A 25,559-nucleotide genomic window follows, 5' to 3' on the forward strand; every position below is an offset into this window, starting at 1 on the left:
GGTAATATCTACACCCGCCTCTAACTTACCGGCCTTTCGCTTTGTGGCCCTCGAAACAAGTAAAACCAAAGCTGAAGGAAGCATAAAGGAGCATCACTCAAACTATTTCTCCTAATGGGACTGCGACCATATCGAAGTTAATTTTGTGGAGAGTGTGAGTGATGCGGTGCGTGTTAGCAGTGTTTATTGAATATTGTTTGGGTTATACGTATGCTTGCCCTAACAATCTGCAATCAAACTAAATCTTAAATTTTATTATGAAATGTATAATTTGTATCTGATCGTTCATTAGTAATATATACACAGCTTTTAGAATTAACAGATTGCACCTAAGTAGCTAGTGAGTGACTAAATATTGCAGAAAATATATCCAGGCTGTTACAGTAAAAAATTTATCAACCTTTTTTCATTTCAGAAGAAAAGAATTTTATTTACGTGTTCCTTTCCAATCCACGAAATGAAGATACATTCTTTCTATGTGTTTCCCAGCTATTATCAATTCCAAAATATCTCGAAAACTGACAAGAACGGTAAGCTAAGTATAGCAATAAACTTAGGCGTAAGGTATAACCACAAGTATCCTGGTTCTTTTATCTTTGAAATCTGGCCAGCCTATAGCTAACTAATGATTTTTGTAATTTTTTAGAAGTAATATTTTAGAAACTAATGTCTGCTACTGGTGTACGGAGTGTCTGTTGCAGTAAATCTACGTTTATATGATTTATTAATTAGTATTTAAACTTCGTAATAACTAAATGCTCTAACTCACTTTTGTAAAATGGTTGAAGACATTTTGGTTTATCACAAGAATTACGCGTGCGCGCGCGCGCACACACACACACACACACACACACACACACACACACACACACACACACACACACACACACAAGCGTGTGCAAGCCAAGTGCTTGTAACATTCACTTCAATTACTTCAGCTTCCATAAGATAATGAACGACTTAAGCATCCTATCTGCTTTCAAGTCGTCCAGTACCGAATAAAGCACCTGAAATGCTTTCTTCAGGCAACTTTCATCAGCGGATATACATTTCAGGAAACTGATGTCACTTGGCTGCATTAGAACAATTTATCGAATTGCTACCGTTTTTGGTCACTGACCATCTGTTTGCTTATAATATAGATGGTACACGTTCAAAGGTAATTCTACTTATCTTTCTCTCTTCTTAGTGTACTTTTTAGCCTTTATGTTACGGCATTGTGACATTATACCATCATGACAGATCATATGTATTTTGTGATCATTTTATTAATGCATTTTACTCTGATACTGTTTTATATACTCCACATCACATTCTTGGGCTCATTACACTCTTTCGTTCTTCATCTCCCCCCCTCCCCCCCAGAAACATGTGGGATATTGTACTATACTTTTTATAGGATTCCTTTGGATAAATGTATGGTTTATCGGAGTTGAGGTGTCTCCGCCTCTGCTGTGGATAGTTATTTAAGAGCGTTAATGGGTTATAGTGCTGAAAACTGTTTTCGTATTTTTGATTTTATATTTTTAAGCCATCCATTTACTGGTCACACACTTCATCCCATTCAATACAACCTTTAATTACCTGAACCTGATTACCCTGTTTCTAACTTGGTTTTGAATAATTTTATAAGCTCGCTAGTTATTTGTCTAATGTCCAGTTGTTCTCACACATGTATTCTATGTGTTTGACTACAGTTTAGATGTGTGTGCTACATTATTTTAGCCACCCATATGGACATTAAATAGTGTTTCTGTTGACAGGTCTCTTGGATACTATCACTAAGGACTAAGGAACACTTTATTAAGCTATTGAATTGTAGCAGTGCGTACCGTGTATTGTTTAACACTGGTTTTCATATTTCCATGTTGATGTTGCTTCTCAGTAATATACTAGGAACTGTAATAAAATTTATTTGATCCTATGCTCCTGTCTGTTAGGACACGAGATACACTGAATTATGCATTGTAGCTAAGACTCTCGCATTCTTGTTTTAATTTTGGTTCAAAACTTTTTGTCATAAGTTACTTTAATTGCATTTTTATCAGGTAATGCTTGTTGAACAGATAGCAGAAAAACTGTTTTTGTTAATTGATGCTGATTGTTTTTGTTTATTTTTTACTTATGACTATACTACAATTGTTGTATTTATGGTTGTTATATCTTAAAATTATCTTTGTAAGATATGATTTACATGATTTAAATCGACTAGTCGTCTTCTTGGTATTGTCTTTGAAGTTACACGTTCTTTGGCTTCTCATGCTACGTCCTGACTACACGTGGCCAGTTTCGCGTTCTGTGTGCACGAGACAGGTTGCTGATGTTTGGAAAGTATTGTTCCGCTATATTATTACTAATGAAACTGACAGTTAATACGATCGGATGGTTCAGAATGATTGATATGACTGCAGTAGCAAATTTTTCGTAAGTTATAAAAAAATTAGAAATTTGTGGTAAGGTCTTATGGGACCAAACTGCTGAGGTCATCGGTCCCTAAGCTTACACACTATTTAATCTAGTTTTGCATATTGGGGTTTGGCTGTCATGTCTGTTTTCCAACGTTGATTGGGGTGCCATGAACTACCTGTAAGAATAAAGTCCCATCAGACCTGACTAGTTCACGGTGTGATGATGTTGAGTGTCACTGCTGGTAGTTTTTTTTTCTTTTTTCTTAAATGAAGGAATTGCATGCCTAGAAGAAATTTACGTATGCATAGTAAATTATTTTTTAAAGTGACCTCCTTACCAGAGGAAATCCATATTTCAGTAAATGGGTCCACAGAATCTTCTGTACTGTGTGCTACTACGTGAATGCTATGACTGTCTCTCTCTCTGCCTTACCCCGCTCGCTCTATCATTGTCCCTGCCTCGCTGTATCTCTGCGGCCATGATGATTCAGCAGCTAAGCCCCCGCGGCTGAGCCGCCCTGAGCTGCGCTTACCCCTGCGCTCCAGGGCTTTGAGCTACGCCGCACACGCGAACGTAGGCAATGCCAAACCACGCCGCAGCCGCCCTTTGTGCACAACGTTGCGTCAGACTCCCATCTCGCACCATCGATCGCATCGCGAGTGGGAGGAACTTCGCTTCTTTGACGAAGTAGCTACGGGCATCACGCCGAGTTATTTCAGCGATGTAATAAGCTAAGCTACGCACAGCTGCTTATGAAAACAGCAAACTCATTATAGATGCAAATGATTTATACAAACATTACAGGAACTTATAACACGGTGTTATGAGTAACTTATTCGAAGCATCGAATAATAGGTCGTACGTTGATTATGCACTACACCTCTAAACAGATTGTTACAAATAAATGTTAAGGAAAAGAAAAGGAAACGTTACAGTTCAATTTTCCAAAGACATCAGGGTCCTTATAGGGAGATGATTAGCTTGGATTGTCCAAGGAAGAGAAAAACTTCGCCATAGGCTTGTTAATGTACTGACATTCACCTGAAGACATTCAGAGAACACACAGAACATCTAACCACGGGAGGCCAATACGTTGGTATCACGGATTTACTTCACACCCTTAGTAGGCCATTAAAACAGTGCAAGTGAATGGTGACAATTACTGAACTATATGAAATAAAATGTCATAACTTTTGAACGGTTTGCGTTAGGACGTTTGAACTGCATGGTTGGCCGCGGGGCATGATGGGAATTAGTAGGCGCATGCGACGAAGCCTACTTTCATTCGGATGGGTTCGTCAATAAGCAAAATTGCCGAATTCGGGGGACCGAGAATCAGCGTTTTGCGATCGAGAAGTCTCTTCACCCTCAACGGGTGATTGTGTGGTGTGTAATGTCCAGCCACGGAATAATCGGTCAGATATTCCTTGACGGCACGGTGACTACTGAACGGTACGTGATGGTTTCGGAAGATGATTTCATCCCCATTAACTAAAGTGACCCTAAATTCGACAAGATGTGGTTCATGCAAGACGGAGCTTGACTCGATCGAAGCAGGAGAGTGTCTGATGTCCCTTAGGAGCACTGTGGGGCCCACATTCTGGCTCTGGGGTACCCAGAGGCCACTGGCAAAAGCCTCTATTGGCCGCATATCCTCCGGATCAGAACACATGCGACTCCTTTTTGTGCGGCTATTTTGAAGCCAACGTGTACAGCAATAACTTCAAAATCATTACTCAGCTGAAAACAGCCATTCAGGAGGTCATCGGCAGCATCAATATTCCGACATTTCAATGCAGAATTTCACTATTCATCTGCGGCACAAAATCGCCAATGATGGCAGGCATATCGAACATGTAACTTCAATCCGTATATCCGCAGTGAAGTCGGAGAGGAGGGAGTCACTATCATTTTTGTGGTACAAATGTAAATTCTGTGACATTCAAAAAATTTGCACTGGCGGTATTCGCTAGCACAGGCAAAGAGGACATTCCTGGCCAAGAGAAGCCTGCTGGTGTCAAATATAGGGCTTAATCTGAGGAAGAAATTTCTGAGAATGTACGTTTGTAGCCAGCATTGTATAGTCGTGAATTCTGGAGAGTAGGAAAACCGAAACAGCAAAGAATAGATGCGTTTGAAATGCGCTGTTACAGAGGACTGTTGAAGATTAGACGGGTTGTTAAGATAAGGAATGAGGAGTTCTTCGCAGAATCAGTGAAGAAAGTACCATATGGAAAACAACGACGGGAAGAAAGGACAGAATGATAGGACATGTGTTAAGACATCAGGGGATAATCTCCACGATACTAGAGGGAGCCGTAAGGCTAAAAACTGTAGGGGAAGGCAGAGCTTTGAATACATCCAACAAATCACTGAGGACGCAGGGCGCATGTCCATAAAGAATTGCTCCTTTGTTTCCATAACTGGCCGCTCAAGGCAGCCGAAGTGGCCGAACGTTTCTAGGCGCTACAATCTGGAACCGCGCGACCGCTACGGTCGTAGGTTCGAATCCTGTCTCGGGCAGGGATGCGTGTGATGTCCTTAGGTTAGTTAGGTTTAAGTAGTTCTAAGTTCTAGGGGACTGATGACCTCAGCAGTTAAGTCCCATAGTGCTCAGAGCCATTTGATTTGGCCGCTCAAAGCACTTACTGAATAATAATTCCCTTCTCAGTTACTTTCCTCCCCCCCCCCCCCACCCTCGACTCATAGCTCAGTCGGTTTCTCTACAAGTTCTGATAATCTTTCGTTCCCTATATTTATAAATGACAACTTCAGAACTGCAAAGAATGTTTTCCAGTCAAGATTGTCAGAAGAATTTTCTAAATCTACAAATATTATAAATGTAGGTTTATCTTTCTGCAATATAAGATAAATCGTAGGGTCAGTAGAGCCTCTTGTGTACCTGCATTTCTCCGGAACCCAAATTCATCTTCCTCCCGGTAGCTTTCTACCAAGTGTTGAATTTCTCTGCAGATGATCTGTTTAGTCTTTTGCTATAAAGACTTATTAAATTACACCTGCCACCTCCTGTCGTGTTTGGTATTGGGATTCAAAATAGATAGCACACAGATTACGATCTCATCCAGTGCGATGCTTCTTTCATTAGGATATTTCCCGAAACACACACACACACACTATATATATATATATATATATATATATATATATATATATATATATATATATATATATATGTCAATCAGTTTAACAAGAATGGTCTTCAGGGAAAAACACCTCTTAATCTTCCGGGCTTACGATAATAAATAACACAAACGTAAGTAATATATTTAGTATTAGCTGCAAAATTGTGAATGTGGACTCTAATAGAAATTCTGGAGGAATTTTGTTGGGCAGTTTCAGAGGAACTCGTTTCGCCAACGTTATAATTAATACGAACTTCCATTTAATAGATTTAATCAGTGCTTCACACATAATTTCTACTAAAAGTAAATTATTCAGAAACCTTCGCTAGAAACCCATTACTAGACTAAATATAAATCTGTGACTTGACTATGTCGACAGTTTACAGAGAAAGTAACCATTTCCCAATAGCATCGCTCTTGCGTTTCCACTTAGCGTTCCTTATAGATGATTACACTAAAGGTCGAGCAGAAATGCACAAAGGCTTTCTAGTACAGTTATGTAACACTTCGACGTTGGTCCCAACAGTAAGAGTATCCATTTAAATTTCTGACGTTCTGTTAACCACAATCAGACGGAAACTCTACTTGTAATTTTCATTCATCGTCTGCTGGAAGAGATTACTGGCCGCGCAGTATACGCCGACGTTGCATAAGAGGTCGGGACTGGAAATTTGTTGAGGGTCACTGTTGGCAACTTCATTACTCCGAGTCAATGATAAATATTTGTAGCAATCACAAAACGATGTGTCGAAGAATAAATAAAGCCCATTCGTTATTTGAAGCCTCTTTGATTATGCGGTTTGACAATCTTTCATTCTCTGTCATGCAAACAAATCACGACGTGCGCGGCGAAATTCTCTCTGTCATCGATTCTCCCCCCCCCCCCCCCTCCTTCCCCCCTGATCACGCCCTCCCTCACGTTCTAGATTTTTTTCACTAACTCTAATGCTGACAAAACGTTTCACATCCGGAAATAATCGAGATAGGGGCACAGTATTTATTATGTAAAATCACACACGCCGCGAAAAAAATTTATCCACACACTACCAATGTAGTGCCGCTTGCCCATTGTCCTCATTACCGGCGGCATTTCACCGATTCCCGTAAGAGTTCGAGCCTCATGTGCATCCGCACTCAAGAGATCCTACGGAAATCGGTGAAATGCCACGAGTAACGCGGGTAGCGGGCAAGGGGCAATACATTAGTAGTTGAGAATTTGGGGCTGACAGCAGGCGCGCTAGGGTGGTCCGTGCAGCTTCGATGACCACTGTGACCGGATGGCGCAGTGGTCAGAGCATCTGCCTAGTAAGCAGGAGACGTGGGTTCGAATCCCGCTCCAATACCACTTTTCAACGTTTCTCATTGCTTTAAGGCAGTCCCATGTCGCAGCCAATGTCTGGGATTCCTTTGTGTCTAAATATATGGGTCAGACGGGAAGAAACTTCGGTACCCGCTTTAGAGAGCACATTAACGATTCCAGCGCAAAGGTGGCACTAAACGGGCATTTGCACAAAACTGGTCACCTTATTATGGACATCCGAAAGAATATACACGGACTACATTGCGAAAGCAATACCCTTGTTTTGGAAGTAGCTGAGTTTTGTTCTGCTCTAAAAAGATTCATTTATTCTACCTTGAATGCCCAGACAGATCTGCGACACAAGGGTGTTTTAGCAAATGTTGAGTATCTAAACAGATAGGCCTTACTCCTACAGCCCACTGTTTTATCGTAACAGGTCTTTAGCTTCCCAGATGACCCTTCGCGTTTGTCTACTAATATGGCATCGTTTTTGTGAAAGACGGAATTTGTATTACCACTCGTTCTTTATTAATATTTTACATTTTAAATGTGCGCTTTCAGTTTTTTTGAGAACGGGAACTCAGTCTTTTATATACTATGTTGCATATTTTTAATAGTTTAGCACATCTACAGCCGAACCCCATCCTTGATGCCTTCTATAGCGACGGTTTTGTTTTCGTCGCTTCTAATGCCACCTGCGAACATCTTCGGCACTGCAGAACGGTCAGGACTGCCTCGACCCTGTCGCTCAGCTACCTTCCTGCACGTGGCACGGTAAGGCTCTTCTCGTTTTTTGGGTTCAGACTTAACCTGTCTGGGCACTTTATTAGTCTACAGCTTTGTTTGAACGGTTTGGTTTTTATCCAGGTTTATTTCTATAGTTTCGACTACACCCTTTATTTTAACTATGGACTACCGCTCTAGGGCGCCTTCTCACGGTCCGTGCGGCTCCCCCCGTCGCAGGTTCGAGTCCTCCCTCGGGCATGGGTGTGTGTTGTCCATAGCGTAAGTTAAAGTTGGACTAAGTAGTGTGTAGGCTTAGGGACCGATGACCTCAGCAGTTTGGTCCCATAAGACCTTACCAAAATTTCCAATTACTACCGCTTAAGGAGCCCTATTAGTTTACAGCTTGACGTAAGTGATGGGGAATGGCTCTAAGGCAGTTAACTTTACTCTATGACTTGTTAAAATGAATCTGTGTGAGCACTCTTCAAGTATTCCTGTATAATACTACTTTTCAGTATTCCTTTATGCTTCTGACCATTGTTAAGAAATGTTTGTGAAAAAAAGTAATTCCTTATTAATATTGTACAGATCACCTGAGGATGTGTCTTCAATTGACGCGAAACCGGTCGTAACTTTCAATAAAAATTATTTTACAGCCACTGAAGATCATTTCATTCAAAATATTTTACATACACTTAAACGTCGATCGTTGCGTAATTTATGAATATTTTGATGTATGATCAATAATTTAGCACGTCCATTAAGTGCATCATTTTTAAGAAAGCACTGTCACGTGAGAAAGTAAAAAGCGAAAGAAAAGGAATACGGATTTAACGTACAGTCAACGAAGCAACGAAGCAAAAGTTCGATTAGGACATGGACGGGGAAGGATATCGCCGTCATGTCATTCGCTTTAATAGCTGTAGGGAAGCCGCAGAAAGCGTAATGGCTGGACGGGTAAATGATTCCCATTTTTGGTTCAAAATGGTTCAAATGGCTCTGAGCACTATGGGACTTAACGTCTGTGGTCATCAGTCCCCTAGAACTTAGAACTACTTAAACCTAACTAACCTAAGGACATCACACACATCCATGCCCGAGGCAGGATTCGTACCTGCGACCGTAGCGGTCACGCGGTTCCAGACTGAAGCGCCTAGAACAGCACGGCCACAACGGCCGGCTGATTCCCATTTTTCTCGAACGTATTGCGATCTCTTCTATTGACTGGGTTGGCGGCCCTTCATTGTTGCTAATTATTAAGCAGACTCATTATAACCTTTGGGTGGATATTGGTTTGTCTAAAACAAATTATTTCATGAGAACTCGATACTGCAGTAGTGCATCGATTTGAACGTAAGTTACCCAGGTTGAACAGTTTAAAAAATCTAATGAATAAAACAATATTTTGCTTCTCTTTTGCACACGTAACTTGTATTATCGCGCAGGATATGCAATCTTGAGTGAAATATGATGCTACTGATATCAACGCCATCCCTGAGCTAGACCGACAATTTTCCACCTTTTCATCGCATACACTCCTTAAACAAGGCATCTCCGACCAATTATTATTCTGTAAAATCATACTAATTAATTTAAGGGTGCTATATATGGCAGCGAGAGTGTATCAGAATGTTTTTGAGGACCGTCAGTTTCGTACAGGCGGGAACGAAAGGAAAACTGGAGCTTGTGCAATTCACTTTAAATAAACATTACCTTGGCGATGGCGTATTGCGTTGGTATGGACTAAACTACTAACTTCGAATAATAGGTTACCGTGCTCCAGATCTAATTACGTAAGAAGTTCCGGGAACCAATTAATTGTTTGATGTGTTCCACCTAGGACTTGAAGTTATCTGCAACCAGAGAAACACGTTCTGTTATTGTGACAGTGTTTTCGGAGTGTTTTATGTCGCTGAATAAATAATTTTGAATTTTGATTTATTTATGGTTTGTCTGAAGTTCCAGACAATGTAGTCACGCTACATTCAACAAATGAGAATTTACATTTAAATGTAGAATCTTGTCTATATGCAGAATTGAATGTGACACTAGTATTTGCCTTTGTTGTGGTATATCGCGTTTGCATAATATGCGAGTGTAGCAGGAACAAGGAAGTATGGGCATTTAGGGCTTGACCGTACGATCGATAACGCGGTCGTTAGAGATGGATGTGCAAGGTCGGATTACGAAAGGATGTGGAAGGAAATCGGCCGTATCCTTCTCAAGGAACTATCCCGGCATTTGCATGGAGCTATTTGGAGAAATCACGGAAGCCCCCCCCCCCCCCACCCCAATGAACCATGGACCTTGCCATTGGTGGAGAGGCTTGCGTGCCTCAACGATACAGATGGCCGTACCGTAGGTGCAACCACGACGGAGGGGTATCTGTTGAGAAGCCAGACAAACGTGTGGTTCCTGAAGAGGGACAGTAGCCTTTTCAGTAGTTGCAGGGGCAACGGTCTGGATGATTGACTGATCTGGCCCTGTAACACTAACCAAAACGGCCTTGCTGTTTTGGTACTGCGAACGGCTGAAAGCAAGAGGAAACTACAGCCGTACTTTTTCCCGAGGGCATCCAGCTTTACTGTATGGTTAAATGATGATGACTTCCTCTTGGGTAAAATATTCCGGAGGTAAAATAGTCCCCCATTCGGATCTCCGGGCGGGGACTACTCAAGAGGATGTCGTTATCAGGAGAAAGAAAACTGGCGTTCTACGGGTCGGAGAGTGGAATGTCAGATCCCTTAATCGGGCAGGTAGGTTAGAAAATTTAAAAAGGGAAATGGATAGGTTAAAGTTAGATGTAGTGGGAATTAGTGAAGTTCGGTGGCAGGAGGAACAAGACTTTTGGTCAGGTGAATACAGGGTTATAAATACAAAATTAAATAGGGGTAATGCAGGAGTAGGTTTAATAATGAATAAAAAATTGGAGTGTGGGTAAGCTACTACAAAAAGCATAGTGAACGCATTATTGTGGCCAAGATAGACACGAAGCAAATGCCTACTACAGTAGTACAAGTTAAAAAGCCAACTAGCTCTGCAGATGATGAAGAAATTGATGAAATGTGTGACGAGATAAAAGAAATTATTCAGGTAGTGAAGGGAGACGAAAATTTAATAGTCATGGGTGACTGGAATTCGACAGTAGGAAAAGGAAGAGAAGGAAACGTAGTAGGTGAATATGGATTGGGGCTAAGAAATGAAAGAGGAAGCCGCCTGATAGAATTTTGCACAGAGCATAACTTAACCATAGCTAACACTTGGTTCAAGAATCATGAAAGAAGATTGCATACATGGAAGAACCCTGGAGATACTAAAAGGTTTAGATAGATTATATAATGGTAAGACAGAGATTTAGGAACCAGATTTTAAATTGTAAGACATTTATAGGGGCAGATGTGGACTCTGACCACAATATACTGGTTATGAACTGTAGATTAAAACTGAAGAAACTGCGAAAAGGTGGGAATTTAAGGAGATGGGACCTGAATAAACTAACTAAACCAGAGGTTGTACAGAGTTTCAGGGAGAGCATAAGGGAAAAATTGATATGAATGGGGGAAATAAATACAGTAGAAGAAGAATGGGTAGCTTTGAGGAATGAAGTAGTGAAGGCAGCAGAGGATCAAGTAGGTAAAAAGACGAGGGCTAGTAGAAATCCTTGGGTAACAAAAAAATGGCTCTGAGCACTATGCGACTTAACTTCAGGAGGACATCAGTCGCCTAGAGCTTAGAACTAATTAAACCTAACGAACCTAAGGACATCACACACATCCATGCCCGAGGCAGGATTCGAACCTGCGACCGTAGCGGTCGCTCGGTTCCAGACTGTAGCGCCCAGAACCGCACGGCCACTCCGGCCGGCCTTGGGTAACATAAGAGATAATTTAATAGATGAAAGGAAAAAATACAAAAATGCAGTAAGTGAAGCAGGCAAAAAGCAATACAAACGTCTCAAAAATGAGATCAACAGGAAGTGCAAAATGGCTAAGCACGGATGGCTAGAGGACAAATGTAAGGATGTAGAGGCTTATCTCACGAGGGGTAAGATAGATACTGCCTACAGGAAAATTAAAGAGATCTTTGGAGAAAAGAGAACCACTTGCACGAATACCAAGAGTTCAGATGGAAACCCAGTTCTAAGCAAAGAAGGGAAAGCAGAAAGGTGGAAGGAGTATATAGAGGGTCTATAAGGGGGCGATGTTCTTGAGGACAATATTATGGAAATGGAAGAGGAGGTAGATGAAGATGAAATGGGAGATATGATACTGCGTGAAGAGTTTGACGGAGCATTGAAAGACCTAAGTCGAAACAAGGCCCCGGGAGTAGACAATATTCCATTAGAACTACTGACAGCCTTGGGAGAGCCAGTCCTGACAAAACTCTACCATCTGGTGAGCAAGATCTATGAGACAGGCGAAATTGCCTCAGACTTTAAGAAGAATATAATAATTCCAATCCCAAAGAAAGCAGGTGTTGACAGATGTGAAAATTACCGAACTATCAGTTTAATAAGTCACAGCTGCTAAATACTAACGCGAATTCTTTACAGACGAATGGAAAAACGGGTAGAAGCCGACCTCGGGGAAGATCAGTTTGGATTCCGTAGAAATGTTGGAACACGTGAGGCAATACAGACCCTACGACTTATCTTACAAGGGAACCTCCCCATCGCACCCCCCTCAGATTTAGTTATAAGTTGGCACAGTGGATAGGCCTTGAAAAACTGAACACAGATCAATCGAGAAAACAGGAAGAAGTTGTGTGGAACTATGAAAAAAATTAGTAAAATATACAAACTGAGTAGTCTACGCGCAAGATGGATAACATCAAGGAGAATGTGAACTCAGGAGCGCCGTGGTCCCGTGGTTAGCGTGAGTAGCTGAGGAACGAGAGGTCCTTGGTTCAAGTCTTCCCTCGACTGAAAATTTTACTTTCTTTATTTTCACTAAGTTATGATCTGTCCGTTCGTTCATTGACGTCTCCGTTCACTGTAATAAGTTTAGTGTCTGTGTTTTGCGACGGCACCGCAAAACCGTGCGATTAGTAGACGAAAGGACGTGCCTCTCCAATGGGAACCGAAAACATTTGATCGCAAGGTCATAGGTCAACCGATTCCTCCACAGGAAATCACGTCTGATATATAATCACTCCCAAAAAAGTGACGAAAACATGAGTGTCACATAAACTGAAAATAAAAATTTGAACTATTCACTCGAGGGAAGGCTTGAACCAAGGACCTCTCGTTCCCCAGCTACTCACGCTAACCCCGGGACCACGGCGCTCCTGAGTTCACATTCTCCTTGATGTTGTCTATCTTGGCATGGACTACTCAGTATATTTTACTGATTTTTTTCATAGTTCCACACAACTTCTTCCTGTTTTCTCGATGGCTCTGTGTTCAGCTTTTTAAGGCCTATCCACTGTGCCAACTTATAACTAAATCTGAGGGGGGTGCGATGGGGAGGTTCCCTTGTTAGAAGAAAGATTAAGGAAAGGCAAACCTGCGTTCCTAGCATTTGTAGACTTAGAGAAAGCTTTAGACAATGTTGACTGGAATACTCTCTTTCAAATTCTGAAGGTGGCGGGGTAAAATACAGGCTATTTACAATAATTTGTACAGAAAGCAGATGGCAGTCATAAGAGTCGAGGGACATGAAAGGGAAGCAGTGGTTGGGAATGGAGTGAGACAGGGTTGTAGCCTCTTCCCAATGCTATTCAATCTGTACATTGAGCAAGCAATAAAGGAAACAAAAGAAAAGTTCGGAGTAGGTATTAAAATCCATGGAGAAAAAATAAAAACTTTGAGGTTTGCCGATGACATTGTAATTCTGTCAGAGACAGCAAAGGACCTGGAAGAGCAGTTGAACGGAATGGACAGTGTCTTGAAAGGAGGGTGTAAGATGAACATCAACAAAAGCAAAACGAGGGTAATGGAATGTAGTCGAATTATGTCGGGTGATGCTGAGGGAATTAGATTAGGAAATGAGACACTTCAAGTAGTAAAGGAGTTTTGCTATTTGGGGAGCAAAATAACTGATTATGGTCGAAGTAGAGAGGATATAAAATGTAGACTGGCAATAGCAAAGAGTCCGCAGCTCGTGGTCGTGCGGTAGCGTTCTCGCTTCTCACGCCCGGGTTCCCGGGTTCGATTCCCGGCGGGGTCAGGGATTTTCTCTGCCTCGTGATGACTGGGTGTTGTGTGCTGTCCTTAGGTTAGTTAGGTTTAAGTAGCTCTAAGTTCTAGGGGACTGATGACCACAGATGTTAAGTCCCATAGTGCTCAGAGCCAACAGCAAGGAAAACGTTTCTGAAGAGAAATTTGTTAACATCGAGTATTGATTTAAGTGTCAGGAAGTCGTTTCTGAAAGTAGTAGCACGGAGTGTAGCCATGTATGGAAGTGAAACATGGACGATAAATGGTTAAGACAAGAAGAGAATAGAAGCTTTCGAAATATGGTGCTACAGAAGAATGCTGAAAATTAGATGGGTAGATCACATAACTCATGATGAGGTATTGAATAGAATTGGGGATAAGAAGTTTGTGGCACAACTTGACTAGAAGAAGGGATCGGTTGGTATGACATGTTCTGACGCATCAAGGGATCACCAATTTAGTACTGGAGGGCAGCGTGGAGGGTAAAAATCGTAGAAGGAGACTAAGAGATGAATACACTAAGCAGATTCAGAAGGATGTAGGCTGCAGTAGGTACTGGGAGATGCTTGTACATGATAGAGTAGCATGGAGAGCTGCATCAAACCAGTCTCAGGACTGAAGACCACAACAACAACACATTTGGAGAAATCTGGATGGCTGGACGAGAATTTGAACTGACGGCATTCCTAATGTTAATCCACTGTGATAGCGAGACAGAGTGCGGTCTGGTGGAGTTGCGGGAACGTGACAAACCGTGCGTTTTCACCTATGAGATTGGCACCTAGCCGCTGTGTCACCGTGCTTACCCCACACGCAAGTAGAGGCACGCGTATAGGTGCGTACCTCTTCCTCAACATGTGCGTTCGAAGATTCCATTCACACCTGTGTTCACACTGGGCGCCTCTACTTCCGTGTGGGGACGTAGAGGTGCCCAGTGTGAACACAGGTGTGAATGGAGTCACTCGAACGGACATGTTGAGGAAGAGGTACGCACCGATACGCGTGCCTCTACTTGCGTGTGGGGCGAGCTACTGCCGCATTGCAACTAGCCCCAAGACATAGGGATGTAAACGAACTTGCAGGGAAATATAGAAGCGGGCGTCATTCTCACGACCATTCCTTTTTGTTTTTTGAGTCATCAGTCTCTCCGCGAGGGATAGCATTGCGGTCTAAGGCGCCTTGTCTCGGCTCGCACGGCTACCCCGTCGGAGGTTCGAGTCCACCGTGAGGCATGGGTGTGTGTGTTGTCCTTAGCGTAAGTTAGTTTAAGTTAGATTAAATAGTGTGTAAGCCTAGGGACCGATGACCTCCGCAGTATGGTCCCATAGGCCTTACCACAAATTTCGGATTTCATCAGTCTCCTAACTGGTTTGATGCGGTGGGCCACGAATTCCTCTCCTATGCCACCTCTTCATTTCAGACTTGCAACCTAAATCCTCAATTATTTGCTGAATGTATCCCAATCTCTGTCTTCTACAGTTTTTGACCTCTACAGCTCCCTCTACTACCATGGAAGTCATTCCCTGATGTCTTAACAGATGTCCTAACATCCTGTGCCTTCTCCTTGCCAGTGTTTTCCACATATTCCTTTCCGATTCTGTGTAGAGCCTCCTCATTCCTAACCTTATCAGTCCACCTAATTTTCAATATTTACCTGTAGCACCACATCTCAAATTCTTCGATTCTCTTATGTTCCAGTTATCCTACAGTTCATGTGTCACTTCTATACAATGCTGTGCTCCAAAGGTACATTCTCAGAAATTTCTGCCTCAAATTAAGGCCTATGTTTGATAATAGTAGACTTCTCTCGGTCAGGAATGCCGTGACCTTCCTTTTATTTGTCTCATTGCTTCTTCAGTGTATAAACAGCAGGGGCGAAAGAATACATCGCCGTCTCGCATCCTTTTTAATCCGAGCACTTAGTCTTCCCCTCTTATGTTCCCTCTTCGTTCTTCTACATATTGTATATTACCCGTCTCTCCATATAGCGAATCCCTATTTTTCTCAGAATTTCGAACATCTTGCACCATTTTACGTTGTCTAACACTTTTTCCAGGTCGACAGATCCTATGAACGTGTCTTGATTTTTCTTTAGTCTTGTTTCCATGATCAATTGTAGCGACAGAATTGCCTCTCTGGTGCCTTTACCTTTCCTAAACCAAATTGATCGTCATCTAACACATCCGAAAATTTCTTTTCCATTCTTCTCTACACTATTCTTGTCGGCAACTTGGAGGCAAGAGCTTTTAAGTTGATTGTGCGATAATTATCGCTCTTGGTGTCTTCGGAATTGTGTGAATGCTACTTTCTCGAAAGTGAGTTGGTACATCGATAGATTCACACATTCTTCACACCAACGTGAATAGTTGTTTTGTTGCCCACTCCCCCAATGATTTTAAAAATTCTGATAGGATGTTATCCATCCGTTCTGCCTTATTTGATCTTAAGTCCCCGAAAGATCTTTTAATCCACGTCCCATCAAAGAGGCCTTCAGTGTACTCTTCCCACCTATCCGCTCTCTCCTCTGCATTTTACAGTGGAATTCGCGCTGCACGCTTAATGTTACCACGCTTGCTTTTAATTTCACTGAAAGTTATATTGACATTCCTATATGCTGAGTCAGTCCTTCCGACAATCATTTATTTTTCGATTTCTTCACATTTTTCATGCACCTATTTCGTCTTAGCTTCCCTGCACTCCCTGTTTATTTAATTCCCCAGCAACTTATATTTCTGCATTCCTGAAGTTACCTGAACATTTTTGTACTTCCTTCTTACATCGATCAACTGAAGTATTTCTTCTGTTATGCACGGTTAATTCACAGTTACCTTCTTTGTACCTATGTTTTTCTTTCCAACTTATGTGGTTGTCCTTTTTAGAGATTTCCATTCCTCTTCAACTGTACTGCCTTCTGAGCTATTCCTTATTGCTTTATCTACACCCTTACAGAACTTCAAGGGTATCTCGTCATTCCTCAGTACTTCCGTATCCCATTTCTTTTCGTATTGATTGTTCCTCACTAATCTCTTAAACTTCAGCCTACTCTTCATCGCTACTACATTGTGATCTGAGACTATATCTGCCCCTGGATACATCTTACAGTCCATTATCTGATTTCGGAGTGTCTGTTTAACCATGATGTAAATTAACTTAAATCTTCCCGTATCACTCGGCCTTTGCCAAGTACACCTCCTCTTGTGATTCTTGAACAGAGTATTCGCTATTATCAGCAGAAATTTTTGATAGAACTCAATTAGTCTTTCTCCTGTCTTATTCCTAGTACAAAACCCATATTGTCCTGTAACCTTTCCTTCTACTTCTTCCCCTATAGCTGCATTCCAGTCCCCCATTAGTATTAGCCTGGGTATTCAGAACACTTTTATCACTTTTCGAAGTTTTATTTACTTCTGACATTGCGTCATTATTGGAGCCAGCGTACTGAATTCTGGTTGCTAAAAAGTCGCACACCTAATCTGGATTCTTGTGAGCACATGTTGTCCTTACTAGACGGGAATGTAGAAATATATCTACGATCTGATGGAGAAAGATATCAACTTTGGCCAAGCTGTACGTACAGACTGCTGGGTCTCTTAAACGAAAAATGTAAGCTGTGTTTACACACTATCAACCAATGCAACACTTCCTCTTAGAGGCTTTGTACATTTTATTGTTAGAAATACACTGATCTGCCAGAACATTACGACCATCGACCTGTTATCGATATAAACTCGTCCAGACAATAGCAGCGTCACCTGGCGAGGAATGACTGCTAGTCAGACACATGTATGGTGCGTGTAGTATCAGTGAGCGTGCAGTCCGTGTGGTCCGTGTGTAGAATGGGGAAGGCGTTCGATCTATCTGAGTTTCATTGGGGACATATTGTTGTGGCCCGGACGCTTGAAACAAGCATTTCGGAAACTGCACGACTGTTGGGTGTTCGAGGAGTGCTGTGATGAGTGACTTCAACACATGACATGTACAGGGTGGCAGCCAGTCAAGGAATATTTTAGAGAATTGGTTTAAAAAATTTGTTTCAAAGGCCCAGTGAAATCTTAACAAGTTTTCTCCCATAGCAGCTTCGGCTGTGCCTACGTAACACAAGTTGCCTGCCTTTCGGAAATGGGGCAGTTCTGTCCAGTTAAAGCTGCTGACAAGAGACGCCTTGAGCCCCATACTGAAGTGGCTAGTGAATTCACACCATGGGTTTTAGCCAATAGAGCGCGTGGGATACAGGTCACGTACGTGGACGCTGGAGCGTTCCGCAGTGCAGAACACAGTTGCCTCTCTCTCTTGTGATCCAGACCTCGATCGGAACAGGCGTCTTTCGTGGGAGGCAGAGCCTCCGGCTCTGCGTTTCACTACCGGCCACCGACGAAGTTAACATGAACCTCCTCCCCTTCCGTTACCTACTTCAGTTAGTTGTTCGAGCTCCTAGAGTGGCCTAAATCTGGTAACTTCCGACCACTTGTATACAGTACACTCAAATATATTCTTTGTTTTATCTAATTTCCTGTTCTGTCATTAACGGAAGCCCTGGATGCCCACTTACTAGTCCCGACCTCCTGTACATTGTCCCCGCTTCCCTGCCCATGTACAGTGAAACCACGTCGAGACGTCGTGACGTTGGGCTGCCACCTTCATTACAAATGTCGAACGTCGTACGCTGGGCAGACTGATAAAATTAATGTTGGGCAGAGTAAAAATGTGTCTGAACACCCAGTGCACCGAACACTCCTAACGATGGGCCTCCGCAGCCGACGATGCATGCATGTGCCAATGTTAACACCACTATATCGGCAACTACGACTGAAATGGGCAAGTGACCATCGGCATTGGATGTTGGCGTAGTGGCAGAGCGTTGCATGGTCTGATGAATCCCGATACCTCCTTCATCAGGCCGATGGGAGCGCGCGAATTCGTCGTCTACCAGGGAAGAAGCTCCTTGACACATGTACGGCGAGACAGAGACAAGCTGGCAGCGACTCCATTATGCTCTGAGAAACGTTCACGTGGGCATCCATGGGTCCAGTGGAGCTCGTGCGAGACACCATGACGGCCAAGGAGTATCGTACATCGGTTGCAGACCAACTACATCCCTTCATGATGACCATATTTCCCGACGGCAGTGGCATTTTTCAACAAGATAATATGCCATGTCACCAGCCTAGGAGTATGATGGAACACAGTGTCGAATTCCAATTGATTTATTGCTCACCCAGCTCTCCAGATCTGAACCCTATCGAACACATCTTTGATGCGTCTGAACTTGGTGCCAGAGCTCATCGCGCTTCTCCCTGGAATTTAAGGAAATCAAGTGACTTATGTGTGCAGATGTAGTGCAAATTCCGTCTAGCGAACTACCAAGTCCTCATGTCACGACGCGTCGCCGCTTTTATCCGTGCCAAAGATGAACATACCGTCCACTAGGTAGGTGGTCATAATGTTTTGGCAGATAAGTGTATATCTTTGGCCTAACGCTTGATATATTCTGTGATGACAGCAATTAAATTTTCTCTACATATATACAAAAATGGAACTTGATAACACCGTGTAAATTCGTGTGGTCCCTTCAGGGCCGTCTGATTGTAATTTTAAGTCTACTAATGATTGCTAATCGACGACATCGTGAACAGTTCCATTATTCGTTTGGTATTAGTCTTTCTTTGCGATGTCTTTTCTTCAAATAACAGGTGCACGAAAGAGTGGGCAGAATAGGTTTTTTTTTCCTATGCCAACTTCTGTCTTAATGCCTTGTCGACAGCGATATAAGTAACTGAGTGCCCTGCTTTACCTTGACTAGAGACGAGTATTAATGTGCCTTGTAAATTAGTGGCCAACGGTCCAAACACCAATAGAGAAATATTGCTGCAAGACGATAGTGATCTTACAAAAATAATTCCACAGCTAACAACGTAACGTTACACTGCCATGAAATGGTGGACACGCCTGTTTAGCGTAGAAGCAGATCGCGAAAAATCTTCAGAATTGTTACTTACCCATTTGAAGAAAGAAATTAAACTTACCTTTCTGGAGGAAACGGACGCTCATCTTGTTACGATAAATCAGCCGTGGAGGGACTGATGCAGTTTCTTTATAAACTCTGCAGCGCTTTATAAACTCTGTTTCACTGTCGGTCGCGTTTTCTGACGCTCTGTCATTCAGAACGCCCCAGCCAGAAATGACAGGCTACCGGGCTGCGGCGCCTTGCAGGCAGCGTCCAGACTGCTCATATTCGCATCATTACAATTCTGAAAAGGAATAAACACGGTCTATCGGGAAGGTCGGGCCACCGAGGCAACTGAATATCAAAACGATTTAGAGCCAAATGGATATCTTTGAACATTTCCAATCTGACACGTTTCGTATCGAATTCATTTCCCGAAATATTTCTTCGGATGTTGATGATGATACGTGCTTCTGTCACGTACTAATGTTTGTGAAATTCTGTAATCCACACAGCCTTTGTAAGGAGACGAAGCTGGATTCCAACCGCGTTCGAACCTCCTCCACGCGTTTCTCCCGTCGGTTTCCAATTGTTTATCGTAAAAACAACATTATACTAAGTTCTTTCAATCTAATTATATTTCACTTTAAGGGGTATTGAAAAAAATGATTTCTAGCATGCTGCGAAAGAGAAGAAGGCGAATATTGTAGGAACAGAAGGGCTGAGATTAGGAGATAACACACCCCGATCGTACAAAAGGAAAGTGTGTGGGCAATGAGAACTGTTTTTTCTGAAATTTATCTTCTGACTTTAGAAAATTACCAATAGCGATATCATTTGTAGAGCATGTCACATCTTTTGCACTTGTTCCCAAGCCAAACTACTTCAGAGAAGTAAATCAGTACCTTATCGAACGAACTACATAACATCACTGATGTGTTTTGCCAAAAATACATACTTTTCTTCAGTTGCTTAAGAGATCTCTGGTATTAAAGTGGGCCCGCGTTAAGGTATCCCATCTGGGATTCAGGGAGTCGCGACGGCGCTAGATGGAATCCGCCTGGCGGATTTACGATGAGTCCTGGTTTGCCGGCCAGCCTGGCTGTGGTTTTTATGCGGTTTTCCACATGACTAGATGACTAATGGGCTGGTTCTCACGTCCCGCCTGTTACATGGTTAGCAAGAACTTTGAAAACGTTCTCAGACTGTTAAGACTGGTCGCAGACAGATGAGGTGCAAAAATTCCATTCCGGAATGGGAGAAAAGGGGAAAGAGGGGAGGAGGGTGTAGCGGTGGTGACACGAAGCGAATCTGACGACCCTCTAGCACTACCATTGTCAAATCCATTTCAACATGCTGACTGCGTGAAGATATCGGATGTCAGGAAAACGAGATCTGTGATATTTGTGTGGCATACCAGTCATCGCCCATTATGACCATTAATTCAGTGAAAAGGTTATATTAATAATAAAAGTAAAAACATTGACTTCTGTTCGCCGATACAAACCCTCAGTAGATACTACGAAATTGGTACGACCAAACAGAATCGCTTACTGTCCGTGCTATAGTGAATATTTACCTAGCGCCAAATCCAGTAGTGACATAAGCTGACGTGATTACTAAGACCCGAAATTTTTGAGGGATCGATAATAATCCAAGTGCATAAACTATTACATATCTGGAAGGTGTTTCACTGCGTGTCCTTGAACATGTAAATATTTCCAGCAGTGTGGTGTAATATACTGATTACAGTGGCATGTCTTGCAAGTCACAAATGACTGCAAACAGATGTGAAATGTAGTCGAAAGGTGCAGCGGCTAATGCAGTATACCTGCATTAGAAGTATCAGCACGTCAGTTCGAATGGGCGAGAATGACAGGTACCCAACAAGTCATTTTGTGTTGCCATGGCGTTCTGACTTGAAGAGAACAGGCTGTTACCAAATTACTGAATATGTGGAAACAGTGGCGGTCTAGCTGTACGCAGAGCTGAACACATTCTGGAGCACACAATATGATCCAGTCACGAGCTAATAGCCACCCTGTCCGCGTCGATAATTACACTATGCTAACTGCAGACAGCAATCTGATAGATTGGTGACACACATGTCACGGAAACGTCATCATTGTCCAAACGTGTGCTGAGTAGCACAATGTACTATTTTCGGACGGTACAGCTTCAGCCAGTCTTGCAGTGATGGCAGCATAAATGCAGACGCAGCACTGATGATCATATCCTTGTAGCCTACATGGTTGAGCGACAGAGCGAACAAAAGCCAGCTGTGATGGTCTGGCACGACTTTGGGTACTCCACTCCATCGGATGTGGAATACAACGTACTCAGGGCGACTTGGTCATAAATCCCTACGTCAGGCAGATATCAGGGCCGGTTGTAGTGACCCTCCCTCAGGCAACGTCACACGCATTGCTCCTGCAGGGTCATTCCCGGTCGCGTGTGGCGAGCTATGAGCATGCCTTCATTACAAACTAATTAGTAACGCTGTTTCTCTATCCCACACACAGGCTGAGATATTTCTGTGATCTACGTTGGCAGGCAGTTAGTTTTTCAGAGAGCTACAGAAATCACTGACATTCTGTTACTGACACACACAAACTGGGTCCACGTTACATCGCATGGGGACTCACACAATACTCATACCACTCTCAAAGTCAGACTTGGTGAAAAAAAAATTGTCAACTGTCTATTGTCACGTGCGTAATGTGTGGAGTAAACTTCATGTCTCTCACAAGTTTCTACCCTGGTGCTGCAATTTTCACAAACTTTAATGTAGCTACCAGGATTCACACTATACTGAACACTATTCAGTGCATATTTCAACATTCGTGGTGTTTTATTTAGCTAAAATTTCTCTACAGATGTCCATTTCGTCATACAGTAGTCTGACGACGTGACAAATACTATATACACATCATTAATAAATAAAACGATAATTGGCGATCATTTTCCTGAAGCACATCCAAAGGTTCCTAATAACTCACTACAGAATACCGTATTTAGTTTCCCCTCTCTGTAAACTCTCAGTCAAATCTGAAGCCTGGCTATAAAGCCCACAGGGGTGCATTTCCTTCAGTATAAGAAAGCGTCTTGGCAAGAGTGTAAGGCAGAGTTACTTGGTTGGTTGGTTTGGGGGAGGGGATCGGTCCCATCGGATTAGGGAAGGATGGGGAAGGAAATCGGCCGTGCCCTTTCAAAGGAACAGTCCCGGCATTTGCCTTAAGCGATTTAGGGAAATCACAGAGAACCTATGGCCGGAAGCAAGTTTGAACCATAGTCCTCCCGAATGCGAGTCCAGAGTGCTAACCACTGCACACCATCTCGCTCGGTGCAGAGTTACTGTTCATGTTTATGTGCACACCAAATAAGGAATAAAAATATTAAAAGGAAACTTAAAAGATTTCATATTATGATTCATCTTTCCCTAATATTTTTACTCATAACTGGTAACGTAAAGATGCATCTTAAGAAAACCATATCTCATTTGTATAGAAAAATACGATAGTGAGAAATGTATTTACTAAACGGTCTAAGAAGTCGTAAAGTGGCCAATGTGAATCCACTGAGAATAAATGAAGGAAGGAGGGCCGCTCTTTTAGCTTCTTTTTATGTTATCGCCTTTTATCGTTTGGACATCCAGCTCAGCAAATTGAATCAAAGCACTACCTTGTCTCTTAATCATTTATGTTGTGATTTCCACATGTTAAAGCATAATGTAGGTGAGGTTGGCGGAGGATTGTGCGGATACGAACGATCGGACACAATTAGTATTCAATCGTTAATTACTTTTCAGTTAAATGTCCAAACCCCTGATATATTTTTCCAATCAATTCTCGGCTGTATGCAATGTTACGTCGTGAGCTTCTTGGTAAAATTATCCATCTTTAAGGGGGTTGCCTCCCTGTCGCGGCTCTTCGGTTATACTAAGTTGCATCATTTGAAAACTGTTAAATTCTCGCCGCACCTTTGAGAGACCATTAACTCCTTTAACTTGTAAGTAGGTTGTTTAGGTTTTTTTATTGGTAACTCCACGTAGCGCTCTGTATGAAAATCACTGGCTGTGCTGTGTGCAGTCTGTGGCTAGTTTGCATTGTTGTCTGCCATTGTAGTGTTGGGCAGCTGGATGTTAACAGCGCGTAGCGTGGCGCAGTTGGAGGTGAGCCGCCAGCAGTGGTGGATGTGGGGAGAGAAATGGCGGAGTTTTGAAATTTGTAAGACTGGATGTCATGAACTGCTATGTAATTATGATTTTTCAACACTATTAAGGTAAATACATTGTTTGTTCTCTATTAAAATCTTTCATTTGCTAACTATGCCTATTAGTAGTTAGTGCCTTCAGTAGTTTGAATCTTTTATTTAGCTGGCAGTAGTGGCGCTCGCTGTATTGCTGTAGTTCGAGTAACAAAGATTTTTGGTGAGGTAAGTGATTTGTGAAAGGTATAGGTTAATGTTAGTCAGGGCCATTCTTTTGTAGGGATTTTTGAAAGTAAGATTGCGTTGCGCTAAAAATATTGTGTGTCAGTTTAAACTCAGTCATGTATAATATTTCAAAGGGGACGTTTCAAACTCACACTGTGAGACATTTTGTGTTTCTTCTGTTTCGTGTTTGAAAATGTAGGAATTCACAGCACCTGAAAGAAGAGCAACGGAATGAAATCTATGTTAAGAAAATAACAAAAATATTGAAAGAAAAAATTTTATTGTGTGGTATCATGAAGCTGTAATACGGAAGAAAAAAGAAACACTAAATGTGTCGCTACACCATTGTCTACTGCCTGCATTATGCGCGTCACAGTCTTCTCCTTTTCTAACAGTTCATAACTCAAATTAAATCAAAAGTTTTACGTCCTAATATATTAATTTCTCTTAATTGCATTATTGTAAAAGATCGTGTCTAATTTGGCAGTTTTTATGTAGCGCGTGGATAGGATGGACCTTATATGACTTTCTGCTGTTTTAAAAAAGAAGCGTCCATCTTGTTCAATAGCAGCTACAAATAATTTTTTCTGTGCGTAAACTTAAAAATTGTAACTTACATTGCAACATAATTCAGTTTCGTGTACCACTGACATTTCTATATAATGAACAAAAATGGAAAGACGTACCAATGGATCCTGAAAATCTAATGAATGTTGACTCTAATGCCCATTACCCGCATTAACACATATCTGGCAGTAGAGAAATTGAACGGAATCATTTCTGAAATATACTCAAACTCACAAGCAGCATCTACTGAGGAAATTGCCGAAACAAGTGAAATGACCTTTTTACAATGTTATTTAAGAAAACTGAAACAGTGATAAATAAGCAAGATCAGGAAATGACCACGCGAATGAACGAACTTGACAAATACATGGTCACGCGAATTTCGGCGTAAATTTATGTCAGCCTTAGCAAACGCAATCAAGAGATGACCACACAAATTTCCACGAAAATGGACGATTCCCTAGTTTTCCGCACAAATTAATACCACGCTTGGCGAGCGTGAACAGGAACTGTTACCTCCTATGGACAAGCGTGACACTTTGCTGTGCAAATTAATACCACTCTTTCCGAGTGAGATTAGGAAATAGCTAACATTGATAACAGTTTGTCGAATGTTTCTACCGAAATTTCTGAACTTGAGATAGCTTACGAAGACACCGGAAGCACTAAAGAAGTTAACAAGCGACGTACAGTCACTGCAGATAGCGCAGTCTACAAGCCACTGTCCACCAGCTGTCTCAGAGAGTTGAGTTCATTACTTGACGCAGAGGAAGTGGTACGTGAACGCTTAGGCGCTCAATGCCAAAGAGTTTCCAACGAATTTATCAAATTGTTGGAAGAAAAAGACAAATAGGTGAACGAAAAGTTAAATACACAACG

General features: G+C 42.1%; 1 protein-coding gene across 2 annotated transcripts in view; it reads right to left on the reverse strand.

The window, feature by feature from the left end:
- The window catches only part of LOC124804882 (pyrimidodiazepine synthase-like), a 114,906-nt gene that overhangs the window by 59,189 nt on the left and 30,158 nt on the right, over positions 1 to 25,559 (reverse strand). The window contains exon 1 of one of the 2 annotated variants that reach the window (XM_047265252.1): positions 19,759 to 19,807. The exons of the other annotated variant lie outside the window; for it this stretch is intronic. Coding sequence (XP_047121208.1) covers positions 19,759 to 19,783 — 25 coding nt within the window. The 5' untranslated portion in view covers positions 19,784 to 19,807. Of the gene's footprint in view, positions 1 to 19,758; positions 19,808 to 25,559 lie in introns of those variants that run through there. 2 annotated transcript variants of the gene reach the window in all.

The sequence above is a fragment of the Schistocerca piceifrons genome, chromosome 1 (genome assembly GCF_021461385.2).
Source record: "Schistocerca piceifrons isolate TAMUIC-IGC-003096 chromosome 1, iqSchPice1.1, whole genome shotgun sequence".
Lineage (NCBI taxonomy): Eukaryota > Metazoa > Arthropoda > Insecta > Orthoptera > Acrididae > Schistocerca > Schistocerca piceifrons.